General features: G+C 35.2%; 1 protein-coding gene across 3 annotated transcripts in view; it reads right to left on the reverse strand.

The window, feature by feature from the left end:
• Positions 1-21,731, reverse strand: part of LOC139152465 (rap guanine nucleotide exchange factor 1-like) — an 87,873-nt gene that overhangs the window by 43,673 nt on the left and 22,469 nt on the right. For all 3 annotated transcript variants that reach the window (XM_070725587.1, XM_070725586.1, XM_070725588.1), the window contains exons 2-5: positions 3,559-3,752; positions 2,733-2,793; positions 2,110-2,230; positions 422-661 (exon numbers count right to left, since the gene is read on the reverse strand). In XM_070725587.1, the coding sequence (XP_070581688.1) occupies positions 422-661; positions 2,110-2,230; positions 2,733-2,793; positions 3,559-3,752 (616 nt within the window). The remainder of the gene's footprint in view (positions 1-421; positions 662-2,109; positions 2,231-2,732; positions 2,794-3,558; positions 3,753-21,731) is intronic.

Consider the following 21,731-nt stretch of genomic DNA (forward strand, 5'->3'; position numbering starts at 1 on the left):
ATGTTGCATATGGAATGAATGGTTCACTGAAATTAAGCTGGCATGGGCCTTGGTGACAGATATTCTGGCTCACAATTTTGTTCAGTACTTTTCTGGTCTACCACTAGTTGGGGCTCATTTTAAAGCTCTTGGTGTAAGAAAAATTTTCATCCATTTTAGGTTTTTGAAAATTGAACATTTTATTTTCCCCGTAGAGTTAACACAGGAATGGCAACCATATTGAATTTTAAATATTGGTAAATATTTGGTAGTTTGTTTCTCTAGTACCAAATTTTGCACACTGGCCCGATTATTATTCTTGATTTTGAAAGAGAATAGTAGAAAATTTCATTGAGGAAAGTTTAAGTCTTTCACTTTTGAGCCACACACTACCTTTGTTCAATTTTCAACCTGACAAAATCAGTTAGCTACAGTACATTACCTGTCAACTTTCAGTGTCATTGAAGACTGTGAAGACGAACTCTTCTTGGCTTCTTTGTCGTGGAGCTTCTGGATGGACAACTTGACCAGCTCTGCTATCCCGTTCCGGACATCAGAAGTCACTTCATCCACTTTGCCGCTGTCATTTTCGTTAAGGCCATGGATTAAGAGCTTGTCAGCCCATCGAATCAGCTTGGCAAGGCTTTGATAGACTTGATTGTGGCTAGACATTAAAGTGGAACTGAAGATTTTTGTGGAAAAAAAAGAAATATACAATACTTTACCATACACCAAATCTTAATGACTGCAGTGACAGATACTGTATTGCTCAATGCAATTTCACAGTTTGAATGTCATTTACGTCCTTCTACATCCCGATGCTGTCACAGTAAATAAAATGCCTGTTTTTCAAAATGCTATTTATTTCATTTTCTTCTGGTTTAGCCAACTTTCATTTCTATCAGTTCTTGTGACAATGTGGCTAATTAATCATCTTAAATTTAGGTAAGGGACTAAAATAGCATTTATTGTATTTTCTGCTGATCCTCAATGTGAAATGATACAGAAATCATTGGCAAGGATTGTAAAAGTAAAATTTCACAGTTTCTGATAAAATGTACTCACATGTCAAAATGCATTCTTTTTTGGGATTTTATGTTAAGGGGGCACCAAGAGGCAATTGAAAATTGTGTAGAAATCAATGAAGGGAGAGAGTAAGAAATTTTACTTCTGAGAAATGCATGGTAAATATCATTATTGATCACTTTATTTCACAAAGTCTGCACTACAGATAACCTGTATTAGCTTTTTAGTTAAAAGAAGCCAGGAATATCTGCATTTGAGTGAATAAAATGTCAAAGTTTAAAATTTGAAAGTTAAAACACTGAATCAGTCACCCTGAAAGGTGACTTCACTTTCCAGTGGTGATATAAATAAAATACCGCATCTACCAACCCAGCATACGAAGGATTTATGCGGCATTTAGATTTTATCAAATGCGTATGACAGAAACATTCTTATTGAGTGTGCAACCTTGCAATAAACTATCAGTAAGTTCCTTTTCAGTTTGTTAATATCCTGTCAGAAGAACTAGATAGTTCTAAAAAGGTCGGCATTTCTTGATAAAAAGCCTGCTCCTGTGTCACATTAACTTGTTCCCACTGTCATTTTGAATTTTCCTGCAGTAAAATTTGAAATTTGTAGGATTGGAAACTTGCATCAGTACTTTTATGACACATATGAGATTTGTTAATATACAACATCCTCTCTGATTCTATGCTCACTCAAACCTTCAAGTTTTGGGAACAAATAATATTTTTTTACTTATTTCTTGAAATTTTAGGTTGGCCCATTGAATATAAATTGTGATACTTTTTTCCCTGAAACTTTAGGTTTTAATGTACATAACATAATCAGCAAAGCAGTTTATAATATTTGGGTTTACATCATATAAATATCCTTTGCTATTTCTTTTGTCTTCTAAGCATGAAACATGTATGTGTACCTGTCTACCGTAAAGGTAATAGCTGTGAAAACTATTGCTGGCTATAGTTAAGAGCACCACCAAGCATTTGAATGCTTGCTTGAAGTGGAAAATTCAGTTTTTTTATGAAAAGTCTTGCCAACCAACAATATGTTTAGTTGTTGACATCTGACAAATTCTCATCTCTGATTGGTTGGTTCTCATACCTCTGTTCCTTATATGGGCATATGCTGAGCTGGCTGAGGTGATTGAACAAGTCCGCTACATTTTTCAATACTGCTGATGCGGAACCTTCCAACATTATCATTGTGTTCTTGTCAATTGTATCTGTTGATAAGGAATGAAATACATCACAAAAATTAATAGACTTCAAAAATGCTTGAAGAGCTAGGCTTGTCATGGTCATACTTTGCCACTTGTGTCTCCTGATGGTTTTATCGCAGTGATAAAATTGTATGTCCTGCTGTTGCATGGGAAATGTCTTGAAAAAAGGCAGATGGCTTTGGATTATAGGTGTCTTCAGTAAATATTGTAGAAATAATTATAAAAGGACTGGAAAAAGGACACCTGTGGGCAAAAACAAAGCAGTCAAACACAGAGATTCACAGCAATTTGCAATCCAGACAGTTTCTTCTAACATATTTCAGACGTTGGTGTATTTTATTGAACTCAAATTTGGATGCAGTTTTATCTGGTCTTCCAAATTGCCATTATTTGCATTCTTGACAGATATACCAACAATGGTACAGTACAGAAAAGCAAGTACTACACAATTGTTTTTATGAAGGTATTGACTAAATCTATGCAAGACATCATCACATCAACTTACTTTTGAACCAGTTTAGGGCATAGGAGACTTCATCTTCAAATTTCTTGAGAGTGTCAATGTTCTGAAAAAAATTAAAATGAAAAATGTCTAAATCAAAGTGAGCTTGTTCATGATGTATAATGTACTTTTGACATTTGATTTGAAGAAATGCTTTCTCAACATAGGTAGGTATGATTCATAAAGATGGAATATTAAAGGTATACAGTCACCTGTAATCTAAATATGCCCATATTTGGTCAAAGGGGTGTTCTTTGGTATTCAAAATGCCCATGTGAGGGTGCTGTTTTTAAAAAGCGGCCACCTGCTTAAAATCTGTGATTGGTTAGACTTTCTCTTTCCATGGTAACTGTGACAAAATTGGAACAGGTGACAATATAGCTTTTATAAGCTCATCGCGTCGCGTATATTTCTAATATCTCCAACCTACTCATATTAGAATATATGTTTGTTTATGTTTCAGTTCACAAAATTTGTTGACTTTTGAATTGTGTATGACTGGCAGCTATTTGGTTCAACAAAAATTCTGAGAAAACAGTGCAATTCATATTGACACATGTTATTCTTTCTAATGACAAAACTCACAATAGAAAGCTTGGGGTTGGAAACAACTGGGCTGATGAGTTCTGTGTTTTCCTATCATACAGTAAGCTCATAAATGTTGTAGAGGTTCTCACGTTGTTTTTAATTCTTTGGTATTTCATCAAAGTGAGCATATTCTAGGGGATGTAGCAAAAATGTTCCTGGGATTCCTAAATCACACATTTTTTCTCCCAAACATAGTCAAAACACTGTTAAACTACAAATTGTCTGTGGATGTCTTCACTACCTCTTCAATCTTTGGCTTAGATGCTTTCTTTTCCTCCTTCTTGTCTTTGGCATCTGGGAGAATAATGTTTGGTGATAAGAGGGTTCCATCAGGCTGGTCGGGTTTTGGAGACCCTAGGAATTTCTTTTTTATTCGATCCAGTGTCCTATTGCCTGCCCCTTTGGAAAGCTTTTTGTGGGATTTGTGCGGAGTTTCTGTCAAAGAATCAAAAAGTATAGATTTATACAATATATACAGTGTATACTTTGTGTAGACCTTGTACACTAGCCCTTGTCCCTCAAAGATTGATGGCAAATTTTAAAGACTTAAATTTTTTAATTCCCGTCAAAATGTCTCCTGTGACATGCTAACTGCAATTGTAGGTTTGTTATTCAATCCAGCACAGTGTTGAAGGCATTGGCTTCTATCAGAAGAAATATGGAAACATTTTTATAGTTAAGACTGTTTTTATTGCTGCAGCTTATGGCCAGATCCCTTGATATGAAAATCTTATGCTGGAAATCACAATATCGATGGTGTATATATAAAACTGTAAGACATTGATAGACACAAAAGTAGCAAAAGTTTGACATTACCAACACGGGAACTTCATGTTATTTTTCGTATGCCTCGTAAAATGTTGATGGCATGATTAAGCATTTGTTGTACATTGTACTTTGCTTTATTTAGCTTGCTGGGTGTAATAGAGCAGAAAAACCCAACAACCTGACAATAATTAAATTTTGGTTGTAAAATTATTCTCAAATTTACACTGGTTGCGTAAATCACATTTAGGGAGCTTGATCAAAATCCATCTATCTTGTTTCTGGAAATGATGTGAATTCATCTACACTTGAAGCAATTTCAATGCGCTTAATTTTGTATGCAGTCTGGCGCCATAAGGACGGTTAGGTGGATAAATCTTGATTCCGTGCTGGTGATAGGCAAAACGAATCTCGTAAAATTCCTGTTACATGACGGGATAAAATGCCAGGAATCAGGCAAATATATCCATTTTTAAGGATATTACTTCCTCATGGCTACACTGACACTTAATCTTCAAGAATTTTGTTTCCCTTTTTGATTCGGATCAATGCAGACTGCAGGCTTCATCACAGTGCAAGGCACCTTAGGGATAGATGTTCACTTCAACTAAAGTCCTCTTATTAATCTGTTCATTTTTTGCTAGGCTTACATACTGTCAATTCGTACAGCCAGACTGACCCTAACTTGTTATCTATCTTGCCTCTTCACAAAGTGCGGACTTCTTTTTTTTTCTCATAATGAAATCAATGAAGACAATCGCAGCCATTTTGAATTTACAATAAGGAGAGACTTTGTGAAAACTGGTTTTCTTTTATGCAAAATTCTCGCAACAGAAAACAACTTGTCAGTTATGACTTAAAAAGGCAACAGTTCAAAAATCTGTAAGCACAGTATCGGCAAAAAGTCTTTGAAGAAACTCGGTTTCAGACTCAGTTTAGTTTTCCATGACTTTTCCATGACTTTTCCAGTACTTTCCAGGAGGCTTTATATAAAATTCAAGGACTTTCCAGCAGCATACAAACCCTATGTGAACTTGCTGTCACTTCTTCCATTTTTCAATCATACACTAATGAGATTCCTCCAAGGGTGGTAATATTTTTCAACTACCTGCATTGATTTTTTAATAAACTGATGTCCAACATCTTACAAATCCATACAATGAATACAGTATTAACAGGAGCACTGACATTTGCCACCATATGTATAAGTATGTTGACTGGCCTAGATGGGAACTTTTGACTTCAAATCAATTAAATTCAACTTTATATTGTTCAGCAACTACTACAATTTTTACAATTGTAAATTCTAAGGTCTTGATTTTTATGTTGGAACTTTAAAAGTACAACTCTGACATGTTTAAAGACAAGCTCTAGACCCAAGTCTTGCTGTTCATCCTGAGGTACTGTGTGAAATGACAAACGGCAAATGAAACAGAGTGAACAACAGACCAATGCAAAATCAACGCTGAAGTGAGAGTTTTGGTTTTGTCAGTTCTGTCAGTAATGCCTTGAACACAGATATACATCACTTTGGTGGTGTAGCTACTGGTTATTTTCAATGTAATGCAAGAACTGTTTGCACCATCGAAACTCACAGCAATCCATAGATTATGGATAAGATTTATGTTCAGTCTGCAGTTTTGATGATAACCTCTCGAAATGAGCCATAATGCAGTCACATGTCTTGAAAATATCGTTACTCCACTCGGACAAATCCGTTTTAATATCACATCAACACGTTTCAAATCATATCATTTGCCTGCTGGCTCAACAGATATAATTCTGGGAAATCCATGCCTTTAGAGTTTCAATCCCACTATGAATATTTTATGGAGTGCCATAACCGGGCAACATCATAAATGTCACAAACCCTGGGCAAATGTACGATATGAAAAGCCCTCATCATGTTCATTCTCGTAAAAAAAAGGGAACAAAATTAGTTTTGCATTTTTAAAGTTTAGAGACTGTTCTTGCATTCTTCCTTGATGGAGCAGACATATTGGATGAGATGCACTTGAGAACTGGAGCCAGAATGCTTATTATCAGTGACAGGGGAAGATTAAGATATACCACAGGGTGTGTGTGTGTGTGTGTATGTGGTGATAAATGAGAAATGTTGCAGTACACACAGGTGTTTTTCTATCAAGTGAATGATGAGTTGCAAGTTTCACAAACACAGCACGTAGTCACCAATCTACATTGTACATGATGTCGGTGGATTATTAAGGCTTTTTTCAGTAAAATATTGGACAAGTGAAGACAATTTTATCAACCATATATATATCATCTCAATAATTCACCTTGAATTTACACTGGTGTAAATTAGAATTATTTTGTAATTTTTATTACTTGTGCCCTAGCAGTGTACTAGTTCTTTACAGTGTATCTTTTTATGTATATTTGACACCTTGGTTTTCTCACTGCTGAAAATGTATGCCTTGCTAATGTTGATGATGTTTTGCCAGTATATTAACAAATTCAAGTTTTATGTCATATGTACCGGTATTTGGTAGTTGTGAAACTAAATTCACTAAATTTAAATCTATTTATATACAAGATACTACTGCATATAGAAACCTATTACAGAAAATGGCACAATGGAAACCCCGCAATGGTTTTGGTTAATTGAGATATACAATGACAGACCATCACTGCTTAGTTTTCAGTACATGTATGTTTGAAAAATCTCTCTCATGAAGATGTCTTGTAAAGACATCACAACAACACACAGACACAGAAGAGCTCCAGTATGGTCCTTCTGTAAATGTTACACAGAGAATCAATCAACAAGATCTAGTCTTCAGATTTCCTTGCTAATGGGGCAAATCACAATTACCACTCACACGTTCTATTCCTTTCCTTTCCACGGCATACTTATATGTTTTCCCAGGGCATACTAGCACATATACATGTCAGATTGGGGCACTAGAATACCTACAGTTGAAATGCTGCACTCTTTGACTGTATCAGATATTCAATTTACCTCAGGGTATGTCAGGAAAGTACATCAGTAAGTTGTTAAATATAACTGTATCAATGCTGGTACCATATGAGTTCACATAATGAAATATGTATTGACAAAAATTTGGATATGGAAATTGGAAATTTCAGAGAGCTACATGCTGAACATTTTCTTTCATCCTCAGGGGTTCAGCTTAATAGGGACCACGGTTATAACCTTAATTTTATTTTTAATACCAAAAGCAAAACTCTAAGGCTACAATTTAAGACCTGAAAATGTGCATTCAACCTAATTATGCTCATGCATGGATCACATTATGCCACTGAAAACAATAGTGACAAAGTAAAAGCACCGGGCAACGGGTACTAACAAAATCTAGCAACAAAACGTGACAAAATCTTTTTCAGCAAAACCCAAAATCAAACAATAGAGGTGCTGGGTCAGTATAAATTACATGCACATTGCTGTAATTAGAAATTTGATTCTTAGGTGATATTGACTCAGATGTTAGTAAATTCGTCTCCCCATGGACAATGGTAATTTTCTCTCTAAATCAGATTGTATCAATTTGTGATAATCCAATTATTCATACATTCATGCTAAGTTAATTTACTGGTGGATTTTTCATCAATCACAATGTACTACACCTTGGGTTACTCATTCACGGTGACTGCAAGGACCTCTCAATCTCAGCCTCACATTATTTCTATGGTAAAAGACTTAAATTCTCCATTCATTTTTCATGAAAAAGTCCATATTTCCAGTGAAAAAGTCCATATTTCCAGTGCACAGCGACTACACAATGGCTAAAAGTATTTGTATCTTACATTATCATTCTAAAAAGGTCCTTTTGTCCAACTTTATGACCAAAAAGAAGCTTATGTTGAAGGATAATTACTATGTATTGAGGTTTTGTGTACATGCGCAATTCTCATCTATAATAATTACATGCAATGCATTTCCATACAGAATTAGATCTTTCTACTAAGGTGTAAGGTAGTTCATATCAGTCAAACTTAATGCTTTCTGTTGAAGAAAATATTACCAACAGTGATTTTGCTATGCTTTATTAAATACCTATCCATCCTCTGGGTAGAGAGAGTTTTAATTTCAAAGAACATAAACCGATGCTCTAAATTTGAACTCATGAGGGCGCAGTAATGTAGGTGACAGCCGCTGGGTCTCAATTATCATGAATATGCTATAGTGTCACAATCGCCAACTCTGATTTTACTACATAAATATAAATGATTCTATATCAAAACATTTTATTCAAAGTGCCTGCATGATAAACTCTCTGGGATTTGTTCAACACAAAGGAGAAATTACATTATACCAATGATTCAAGAGTGATGAGAACATGTCAGGGCCATTTTCTTGTTTTCAAATGAGTGTACCCTATCAGTGTGACATTTTGTGACCACAGTTGTACTTCTTCTGTTATTTGTTGGGGATAAGGTTACTCAAGTCATTGACTTCAAGTCTTGATAAACATCTCACTTCAGAAATGCCACAAATGTGACCTTGAATGTTCCCCTTTGACCTCTGACCCCAGCAAACATGATGTCATATGCTGATAATGCAGGAAGTCTGATGCACATGTATTCATTTTTCTGAACAACACCGGAAGCCACATTTTTTTGTTTCTGTTTTTTTATGTTTTAGTTTCACTTCAGACAAAAACCTACCATTTACTACTTTACGAATCCCAGAGAGAGTGGGAAATCCATATGGAGCTACTACCATAAAGGAAATGTTTCCCCTGAGAATGTGAGAGAAAAACCAAATTCTTTATGATCACTGATGTGACATCTTTTTTCAGGGAAGTATAATATCAAAACCGTTATACAAGCATGCTGTGATATCAACATGGCTTGTCAAAATTTCTACAACTGTCGAAAGCAGTCAACTCATCTTTCTAAATAAAATAGTGCACTATCTTGCAAATCTTTAATGCGTGTAATTTGATACGAGAGACAGAAATATGGTACATGCACATACACAAAATTTCATGTACATGTTCTTTATCCAGTGCATATTTAAAAATATGCTTTTTGCCTTGGAAAAACGCTTACAGCACCTCTGCAGACATTTATACTGAGCTTATTTTATGTCTGACTTTACTGTATTTTATTCCACCAACTGAGAAACAAAACCACTGATTCATTGAGTCTAACTTGTAGATGAAAAACATGATATATCCTCGGTAAGATTACCCTGGCTCCACAATGTTCTCTTCCATTTAAAGTTTTACATATTACACGGTATTAGGCAGTCTCAAAGAAATTTCAAGAAATTTCTGCTGGGACTCAAGGAGTTAAGAATGTTTAAGAAATTTAAAAGTTATATGGCACACTTAATGTAACATATGACAATTTCAAAGATGTTCTCATACCGCCACAAATTGCATCATCACAGTATAAATAACAATGCTTGTTTGATGAACTTCACTTTTCACTGGAGAAAAAAATGATGACATTGAACTTAAAATGTCAAATGATGGCTACTTTTTGCAGATTATATTTAATTATCATTCTCATGATGGGAGTAAACAACCTATTATATTCAATTTTATACCAATCACTGTGAGACAGAACACACTGAAATATTATTTTGCTCCTTTAGTTTTGATTCTCTCTGGACTGATGTCTAAACTACATGTCAAATATGCTGCCATATATATATTAATTTATGTTCATTGAAAGTGAAAGACTTCAAACTTTTGCTAAAAGTTTCCAAAATTAGAACTTTTAGCCATTCACAAATCACCACATAAAGTATTGTAAGAGAGACACAAGTCACATTTAATGGCAAATGAAATCCAAAATGGCCGTCATCCCCATGTTAACTCTGGGTAGTATAAATTTTCAGAAAACTAAGATGACAATTTTTTTCTCACTCTAACAGCTTTAACATGAACCAAAACAAGTGGTAAATCAGAAAAGAATCGTAAAAATTTGAGTCTGAATATTCATCTCCAAGGTACATTCTTCCTAAAACACATCTTCAACCAGAGTAACTAGAATGAAGCTGTGTATTTCAAGAATTTTGCACACCAAGAACTTTGCTTCCAGACCTTCAACTTTCATGTAAAAGGGACAAGTTAAATATGGCAGAATTTATTCTTGCAAAAATGTCAGTTGATATATTTAGATTTTTTTATGAAGACACAGCGGGGTCAGCTTGCTATAAAAACTTGATCACACTCTCAAAGCAAGATGAACTAGGTCATGCCAAACACAGCTGTTGGAATTTGAAATTCAGGTTGGTATTTGATGAACGTCATGGCTTATGACAACATTTGATTACTTTACATCTTCTAACAGACACCACAAGAGTGTACCATCAATATCACTACTCTTTAGGCAGGCTGATCCTCAGGAACAGACCATTAAGTCCAGGGGGGTGGTGATCAAAATGCTGGCATAAAATTTTTTGTGTTCAAAAATTTGACAATTTTTGTAAATAAGTCATAACATGTTTCATTATTTTTCATTTATCAAGACTTTGAAGCTATTTTTGTTTTCAAAAAGCAGCCTGGCTTCATATTGTTTTAAAAAAGTTTGTGCCCTTCAGATATACTTGTGTTTGTCACTGTCCCCTCAAAACACTTAATGGACCATCCCTTAGCAAATGACTGATAAAATTTACTGGTTTTGATTGGCATCTCACCAGACTATGTCTAAAACACTTGACTTTTAATCTATATTGGACAGATGGTTTTCTTAACTGCTGCTTCAGATGATTTTGATTTTTTTTAAAGAAGATGCAACAACTGCAGAAACAGTTTGGCATGATCACTTTTTTCACTGCTCAATCAGTGACCCTGTTGCCATTACATCATGTAATACATTCTCTGGAAACAATATTTGAGTTTTGTTTCCCTCCCATTATGTACATTTGCAGTAACTATGCACATTATTCAATGTGAAAAAATGCAATTGAAGAAATTTACTGAAAATAAATAACAGTGTTACCTGCTTCAAAATGTCTTATTGAGAAAATCTAAGGAACAATATTTTTTTTCCATCTGATATTAGGCTATAACATGGTGATATACACAACAGGTACAGATGTGACCTTTGATTTTTCCAAAAATTATTTCATAAACAAACTGTCAATCCTCAAAGTATTCTTTAATGTTAGAATTTCTAAAATTTACAAAACCTTAATATCTTTAATTTCATTAAAATTTGGATTTTTGCTTTTTGATTAAATTTTGATTTTAGCACTTCGATAAGATCTTTAAGTGAAGTTGTTTATCCTTAAGCTGTTTTCTCTTTATTCATTTTAAATTTTTATGTATAAATATTTAAAAGATGGTACAAATATTGAAAGACAGAAAATGTTGACATATGCATTATATACTACATCAACCTTTCTGCCTCCATGGTTTGGCCTAAAGTCAGAGTTTTCAATGGTAATTGTGGACCTCTTTACAGGGAATGGGGGTGAATATGTTTGGGTTTTCGATTCAGGAGATCAAAAAACAAACCAGAAATTAAAACCACAAACATACATACTGTATAGTCTGCTGGGCTTGGCAAACACTCTTTCAGATCAACTCACCCACACACCCTAATCACCGATAATTCACTCATTTTACCAGCAACATGATCCGATACCTGTGGCATGTTCACAAATTAAGAACAGAAACTTCAAGAGAACTATTTACAGATCGACTACATCACTGTTGAAGTGGTCCATAGTGGAAACATGATTTATGAGGTGTTTCATTGTACATGTACACTGGACACATCTGGATGTATGGGAGGGCACAGTGTGTGCATACAGCAACCTCTTGCATATTTTCATTTATTCTTGGTTGCTGAATGCGTAAAATTAGAAATCAGAGATTTCCATGGGAAAGGAAAAAGTGCCTGGGTCTTTTTTTGTCTCTCCAGAGGAATGAATTCTAATACACTGGCACAGTGAAAACTGTCAATCACTAACAACTTTGGAAACACAGTGTCTGTGCTGCATATTCAAAACTATAATTCCGTAAGTAACTTGTCGTTTGAAAAATCTGTCCTTTGTAAATTGCATTTTGATTATAGAGTATCTAAATTGATGGGTTTTACTGTAGATTATTCAGTATATTAATTCTGGTTGAGCATACAGGTACTGAGGCAGGAAGATTTTCCATATACACATTGGTAGAGATGTATTTGTTGACAATGTCATTGAGTCAAATATTACATGTACATGTAATATCATCAGAAGAGAAGCCTGAGAGAGTGTTGGCAAAATTGGTGGGATAGAATACATTGTATGGTCTACCATTTTGTGGCTTGGACAGTGATTGGGGTTGCTAAGCAACAAAAATGACCGGACAGATTGCAGCCTGCTAGGGTCTGAACACACAAAGTCATTTAAAATTCAAGGACTTTGAAGGACTTTTCTCAGCAAGTTCAAGGACTTTTGAGGTCAAGAATACATTTTCCAGATACCATTTTTATTCCATTTTTATGTATCATTTTAATGATAACATAACTGACAATCTTGTCACCTTCAAAAATTGTGGATGGTTTATCAGTTTTACAGGACTTTCCAGAACTCAGTTGAATTTTCAAGGACTTTTCCATGACTTTTCCAAGAGGCTTTAAAATTCAAAGACTTCCAAAGAGGTACAGATCCTGACCTACACTGTTTGCACTGGTTGAGGTGGTGAGAAAAGCTTTCAACGCTGTTCTACGGTTCAACCCATTCCTTTGAACGGCAACACTGGACCTATACATTACAGGGAACCAATGGGCTGAAATATTGGATATGATGCAAAGAAAAGGGTCCATTCACCAGCACTTCACTGCACAAAACAATCTCAGAGCATTGGCATAGCTGACACTTCCTGCATCTTTTCTTTGGTGACACCATCACGTCATACTCTGGTGACATTTTGAAGAGTCAGTCGGTGTTGTCATGTACACGAACACCTCTACCCCTGTCACACACAGAAAGGACCTACTTGAAAACAGATATTTACACCCTACTGCATCTCACTGACATTTTCAAAGGTTACAAAATGCTTCCTTCAGATAACGTGATCCTACACCATGGTTCTTCACCGATATTTTCCAACCATTTCTGCCAAAAAGTTATGACAGCTCGGCTGACTCGGTGTTTCTCAGACAGACCACAAGATTCGGAATTTTTCACTTGAAATTTCACTTGAAATAAAAGATAGCATCAGGATTCAAAGTTATGAAGCTGACTTCTTTTTGCCATTCACTGGTATGGGCCAACAACTTTTGTTTATTTGAACAATTACAACATTGTATTTTTTCACTCAAGTAGGTCTGTCTGCATTTTTCAGCTACATGTACAGTACACTTTCCTTTCTTCCTTTCAACACTGTCTACTTGAGTCTCTTAATGGAACATGCATTTCAACCCAAAGCTAAATATTTTTAAAGGCAATGCACTCAACTCATCTCAACTCTGCAATGGCAATAATTTCACGATTCTGCTTATTTATAACTTTGAGTAATTTTATTGCTTGTGCTTCCCAAAATTACGAATTGGTTGACGTGAGAAATTTCCTGCTAATAATGGCCATGGTGTATTTGTCAACATAGTTCCTCCCTACATTAACAACCTGAAAATCTCATGTTTTCACAAAAATGTTGCCGGAAGAAGACCATTTTTGCTTGACTTGACATTGTCACAAATAAAGATTAAAAGAAATACAGTTATTCAGTTTACATATCAATGTATCAAGAAAAACTATAAATTTCAAATTTCAATAGCATAAATGTGATTTTTAAAAGTCTCCACTATGAAAGGAAATTGCATCTGAATAACTGATAGCATATAATTATCATCGTTCAATTTACACTGACAGCTGTATACACAACACCATGAAGACGCTAACCAATTACTGAATCATTCCTGAATACTTCATTTGCCAAGGACAATCTTGCCACAGCAAACTGATGATGCTTGTTAAATGGAAGGTCACAAGGTCATGACCTTTGACCTCTCAACTAAACTTTGGGTAAGTACTGTTCTCGGTAAGCTGCTGAGCGGCTACTGCCTGTACATCACATACTAAATATTTCTAAATAACATAATTCTTAATGCAGTTGAATGTACGTGAGTTGATGACTTGATTTGAAACAATTTAGGATCGGCTAGAGTGCTAAGCGACCCAAGACTTGGTAAAAAATATTTCGATTCAGAAAATTTGGTTTGTGCATTCCTAACATACTGCAGACATACTATAACAAATACACAGGCTATGCCTACATTGGTATTAGTCTTGAAGCAAGTCAGTTAGGGCCTCCACATGTAACTACAAATCTGAATTTATGAATCGTATTGTAGCAAATATTGGTGCAAAAAAATATTTTAAATAACAGCTGTATATAGAGATGTATAGCCGCCAAGGTCAGACTATGACAAGTTCAAAATATCAGTTTATTTGATAGCTGATTAACAATGTATTGAACATTTTATGGTCTGACCTAATTTTTTTTGATGATGAAATTAGCAAGCAAATAGTTGTGGTAGGACCAACAGCAGCTTGACAAGAATGCTAGGAATGCCGCTGTCAGATCCCAAATTTGTACAACTACAAATCTTGTCTTACCGATTCACAGTATCTATGCAGTTATTTAAGTGTTTACATGTAGGTTAGAGTACAAGGTACGCACGATACAATTGCTTTATGATGTTGTCAATTTTACATCTATGAGTAGGAGGAAATTCCTTGGAAAGTCTACGGCATGTGTGCAATATGCCACGCACATTCTCAGGGGTCTGGTAGTATACTGGCCATGTGTCACTGTATTCAATCTTGGGCATGGTTTACACACCAAGCTGTACATTTATTGATATTTGTACGCTCATTTCATAGGAATCTATTCCGATTGCCAATTGTCGTAAACACTCTGGTACACAACAACAGGAACTTGGTACTAAAATACACATAGCTTAGGCTATTTTGAAGCACACTGAAGTACCGGGATGTATCCCTGATACACGGGATGACTTTCATGGTGGTCTAAATTTGGCAAACTTCAGAGAAAAATCGGCAAAATTCACTGTAGGATCATTTGAATGGGGAAGCAAAACATTGACTGACCACTGATTGGTTGATTCATTCATTTAAATATTATTTGCATGTAGGTTATTTGATGTTTGTCATATATACATGCGTGAGAATATTTCACAAATTACAATTATTGTAGCTACAGCCAATAGCTTCCTTCACATACTTATCCTGTAATATGAAGTTTGGCACTTTTTACCATTCATTGTTGGCCAGAAATTTGAGAGTAACTTCTTGCACACCTCAGACCATTATTTTCAAAAGTAACAATAGGTTTCATCAAATAATGGTGAAATCTTTTCAGATAAAAGATAGCATACGATTCTCTATACGCCTTTCAAATGAAACTTTCAATGTTAATGTTTCAGTTACAATTGTGCAATAGATAACATGATTACACTTCACTATCTTGATGGAACCATGCACTTTTAATACAACAAATCATTGTCATGAATAATGCACTGAGCTTGATCATCAGTGAATTAGAAGTTTGTGTATTAATATTCTATGCACCAAGCTTGAAGTACATTTAAAATGCAAGTGATGTCCATGTGGAAAAACGGTCCCATGAATGATTTTTTTACTGTATACATGTAATGCATGTGCACATATGAAAGCAACGACAACACAGTCATCTCAAGTTTGGTGGAAGTGAAATGGGGATGCTTGCCATTGACAGTTGAATGAAAGGGGCCCTGGATGATTCTAAACAGAACCTTGAAAAAGTAATTAGGAAATGTTCATTTTCTCTAAGCTATTCCTGTACAACTGTGTGAAATATATCATGACTCGATTGGTCTGTCATTGATGGTGGTAATCACAAATTAAACCAAATAAAAAAATATGTGCTGTTCCGATTACATGGTTTTCAAAAATAGAATAGGTAGGTAGGGAATTTTTTTTTTCTATTTTTTTTTTATTCCTCAATGTGCATTTTGTACGCGTTCAACACAACTATCAGTAAATAATTTCCTCATGAAACACACTCAAATTGAATATCAAACTATTAAAATAAAATAAAATCGCGTGATTTCATGCATTTCATGTTTTTTCATATAGTTATGCTTACTTCCTGTTTATGAAGCTCAAAAAAGTCTAGGGTCGGAGGATAAAATTGGGGTAGGTCAGGTAATCGGAACAGCACATATTTTTATTTTGGCCTTAACAACAAACTAAATGTTCATTTTATAAAATATAAGTGTATATATGAACATGTATTGTGACTACGTACATCTACAAAGTCTGAGACTGGATATCACAGGTGCATGTATAGAATGTACATTTTACACATATGTGGAATTCTGTATTCTTTCAGAGGCAGTGTTGACTTTTCAGTATTTGGTTCTGAAATTTGCGATTGTGTTCGGTATTTCTGTCACATGTTTTGACAACATAAAATGTACTGTGGTTGTAAATTAGAAAGAACTGACTTAAAATGTATGATACACCTTATCTGACAGCTATATTGAGTCTTGGTGTGCATTCTAAGCCACAGTGTATTTGACATCAGGGTATTACTTTGGAATGCTAGGTGAGTCAATAATGCGATATGATCCCTTGCAAACAATATTTCTCCTGTAATGAGTCACTGATTTACTGCAATCCCTTTTGAATCCGTGCTAAATCATTTCTAGAGTAATGATGGATTTCTCTGGAGATTCATCCCGTATCACCAATGTACCAAATTGCTCGGGCCAGAGGGCGTACATGGTTGAAAACACAAAAAAAACGGATTGAGATTACAATGAAACATAAAAATGGCAACGACAAAGGATGGTTTACGGTGAGAAGAGCATAATATAAATCATCAATCATAAGAGCATAGTACAAATCATCAATCACGTCACATTCCAAACACCTAATTACAATAACTCTCCTCATCTGAAGAGATTACCTGCAAGCAAAATAAAAAGAGTATTTGCCCTGGCCAAACACATCATCAGCTTACTGCTGAACAAACAGTCATAAAATACTTTCCTGTTTGATGTGATTTCAACAAACAGATGATGGTGCATCATATATCCATGTGATGTAGAGATTGGTGCTGCTCCAATTCTGAAGTTAAAGGACAAATAAATCTGATGGTATGAAGATGGAAGCTATGTCAATTAATTTGATGATTGGTTTTTGGTTCCTATAACTTGTTTAGGGCACTACACTTCCTTAATGATTTAGTATCAAAACTTGATTAAATGTTTTGATATCTAATTTCCACTAATTTTGGAAATATCTAGTGTTTTTGACGTTTCACATCATTTTATTCTGCTGTTCCTTACAACACACTGTGATATTTTACATTTAGTATTTTCAACGTTGCAAGTCAAGGGACGATAGCCATATTTTTGTAAAATTTCAGTTCCAGACTTGTTTCCATTTTTTCCATGACAGATTGGCACAGATAATAATTTGTGAATTTCAAGCAATTTTAAAACACTGCTTAATGATAATTGCAGCACCTGGCACAAAATATTTGCTGGTAACCACAAATTCTGACAAATTTTATGTGTTTTCTGCATGGATGTATGTATTTGCTGCAGTCTAATGGTTCTATCACAACTCTACAGAGCACCCAAGTACGACTTGCATGATTCTCGGAGATCAGACTCATAATTTCTCAAAGGATACTGAGAAGTTGAAATGGAAAAAACTCGATTAAAAAAATATCGTCGGTATTATCAACCATGGAACCACAAAAAATGCTTTTAAGAGAACTGCTGATAGCAAATAACATGAAGGTTATAATACAGTGCCAAAGCTGAAGTATCAGGCTTTCTGTGCATGGGCCATTAATCTTATGTTATCTCCAATTTCTATTTTCACAGTAATTTCTTCTATTTGTCCTGGAATTGTAATTTTATACCCATGGTGTCCTTGCAATCTGTGACCATAAATCTATTCATTTATGTTGAGTATTAAAGTTACAGAAATCCTGATCTATGCATCGATGTACTTTACATGTATGTCTTCACACATCTCTGACTTTTTTGGAAGTAATTTTTACTGTTTGCCTTGAAACGGTGATTTCTTTTTATCTCTGATGCTGATGTATTTATCAATAAATACCATTTGCGGATGAATTGATTTTGGTGTTAAAATCCCCAATAAACCTATGATATTTATTACACTCAAAGTAAAAACACTGGCATGTAAGGTAACATTTGTCTTAAGGTAGAATACACCTTGGAGACAAATATTCAGACTCTCAAACTCTTTCAATTCTTTTCTGATCTACCACTTTTGGGGCTCATTTTAAAGCTCTTGGTGTAAGAAATATTTTACAGTGTTAGCTTTTTGAAAATCGAAAACTTTATTTTCCTCCATGGAGTTAACACAGGGGTGGCAGCCATTTTGAATTTCAAATATTGGTAAATCTTGGGTAATTTGTTTATCTAATACCAAAATATGCATGGTGACCCCGTTTTTAAATCTTGATCTTTGGAAGAGAAAGGTTAAAAGATTCATTGAGGAAGGTTTGGGCAAAAGTTTACGTCTTTCACTTTCGAGGCACATACTACCTCAATAGCATAATTTTGGATAAATGCTTTCAACTACATGCATACTCATCAGGGTGATTTTTACAGTGGTAATTTTGTCAAAAATTTTTGCACTGTTAGCAATCATGTGCATTGTATAATGCCATCCAAAAAAGCCTTGGCCAGCCTCAATCAATATAGCACAGGAGTTCAGTTGTTTGCATATCACATGTACATTTCACAGTTAAATTGCTGTTGTTTTTTATCAACAACCTATAGAACTGACTACATCTGCCTTGGAGAAATTAAACCCACTCTGGCTGGAAGGAACATGTATCCATGGCGATGTGAAAATTCAGACAAATAAAACATTTACCTGACAAGACTTACATTCTGGAGCATGAGCAGAAGAGGAAGAATAGACGGAAAGAACAAATTAATCAGCAAATTACATGTTGAGAATTATATCTGAACACGTTTTGGAATCAAAATTTACGAGGCAATTTGGTGAACAATTAATCAAATCAGCTCTCAAAAGTACGGCTGTGTGAGTCATGTCTGTCTTATGACAATTTCTCCCCAGGCTTTGTTCCACCAATCGCGAGTGAAAACTTAGATCTTGACTTCTCATCATCACACTCCTCTGTATTAAACGACAGCATGAAATGCCTAAACCTTACACTTTGCTTTGACATGTCAAAGTCCTTGAGACGAGCTCTTTGTCGCTCGTACAAAAATGATTGAGACAGCCTTGGTAATATAATGAGGCTGAGAATAATATTACGGTACAGTTCCTTGACATTTGAGCGTTTGGATTTACTGTCAAATAATTGGCAAAATGTATCAAAGTAAGACATTCATGGCTCCTGTGTCATATGGCTGTGATGATGGAAAAACCAGTCCACGGCACCTCAACAATCTACCATGGAAATGACTCAATAGCTATATCTGGAATTTTTTCAGAAAACTAGGACAGTAATTTGTGCAAATTTCATCAGAATCTGCACAAAAACACAAAGCAGACATGCCTGCATGTAGGAACCTAAATGTCATTAATGGAAATTTTTGAAATAAAAAAAATCATTATCACATAATTTTTTCATAATTCTTCAAGTTACATCTATGAAACTCCACTCAGTTTTAGTTTTTCATAGAAACATTCCTCATACCAAAGCTAGTCACAATAGCTTTTAGTTAGGAATACTACAAATTTGGTCAATTGAAGGAAGGATGAATGAATGAATGGACAAATGGACAGACAGGCAGACAGACTGACACACACAGACTGACAGAGTAATGACATTGGCCTCTCAGTGTGCCTGCAGCACACAGGGACTAAATATGCTACAGATCCACATAATGTCCATTGGATTTTACCTACTTTGGCATTTTTAATATCAATATTCAGAGAAAGAAAACAATTTGAAGCAATCAAGACATCGGAAAGTTAGGAAATTTGATCATTTTGCCCAGAAGACTACATTTATTTGAGTTGACAGATCACATGAAAAGGCTTGCCGCATTTAAAAATACATCAGAATGAACAATAAGTCTGATTGAAATATAAACTTCCATATGATATTCATACATGGAAGCCAACCAGCGTTGTCATAGCACCTTACAGAAGTAGTCTGTTTCCATGGAAACAAGTGAAGAAAGTCATAATAGGAAGAAGCTAAAGATCACTCGACACACCTGATGCATATGTACAGACTTTCCCAGTGTGGAGTATAGAAGTATTGCTAATTGACATGAAGGCAAACATATCCTCCTTTCATACTCTGTACTTTTGTCAGGTAATTGTCTGTGATAAAATCCCTGAGGATGGCGGCAGGAACACTTGAAGATTTCTCCTGCTATTTATAATCAATGTACAACTACAAGAATAGTCAAGGCACACTCCATGGTCATCTCACCTCATTTCCAGGTGCTGTTTTTGTTTCCTGCATTGAACATTTTCAGACTGGAGAATATCGATGGCTTTTTTTTTTTTCCAAGCGGCTTGTATTACGGAAAAGATTGATATAGAATCAACGCTGAGATACCCAGTTGAGATAGCTCCAGCACATCACAACTTGCACACATACTTTACTCTGAAGTACCTAATGTGTGCTTTGATTGAGTGTGCCCAGTTGAGATAGCTCCAGCACATCACAACTTGCACACATACTTTACTCTGAAGTACCTAATGTGTGCTTTGATTGAGTGTGTAACATAAACTACCAGTGATTCCTTTGTGTGTTTTCCAGCAAGAACAGATGAGAAAACCATCTTCCTAAAAGCAACCTCACTTTCATCCTGCCTGACTTCTAAATTCCCTGTCACTAATGATACATTTACAGCAAAGATTTCCCTTCACCACCAATCAACTGCCAAAAAGAATTCATTCTCAAATCTCCAAGTGAAAGCATCGCCATTTTTTTTTCCTGATTCAAAAATCAGAACGTTTGATAGAAATCCGCAGTACATGTACTTTTCCTATCTGTTGGGGTCCCATTGACAATATCATATATTAGACGTCACATGTGCATCGTATTTCTACTCTTAATAGGATCACACAAACAAAGCTTTCAGAGGGTATAATCTTTTTTGCCTTCAGGATGTATCAGTGTGAAAGTATACTTCACTTTTGAAATCAGCCGAGACTATATTCCCTTCCATAAATATCATTACAGGGGTGTAATGCTATTGCTGGCTGAGATAAAACTTTGGCTGTGATAATTTTCCCGGTGAGGTCTTCACATATGGAAAACCGGAGATAAGCAAAAAACACTTTCATAATACGACCAGTTTCACCAACCTATGTAAATCAATCAGGTACAGCTGACAAAAGAAATAAATCAAAACAGGAAGCCAAAAAAGTCCTTGGTTTTCTTTATTAAAAATCGAAGACAGTTCAGATTACAAAGAACTATAATATAAAACTGGCTGTCAAAATGCATTGTATTCTGTACTACTGTATCAACTTCAAATATAAAACAACACAAGCTACATCTGCTATCATTAACAGTCCATATTGAAAAAAATCAATTACAGTATGTTGGCTAAAATGGGGTTATGATATGCGGTTTTATTTCAGAATTCTGCATGTAGCGCGTGTCACATATTTGAAGACAAGAAATTCCATTCTGCTTCTTGTGCTGTTCACTCAGTTTCTCCCATCTT

Source organism: Ptychodera flava, chromosome 16 (assembly GCF_041260155.1).
Source record: "Ptychodera flava strain L36383 chromosome 16, AS_Pfla_20210202, whole genome shotgun sequence".
Taxonomy (NCBI): Eukaryota; Metazoa; Hemichordata; class Enteropneusta; family Ptychoderidae; genus Ptychodera; species Ptychodera flava.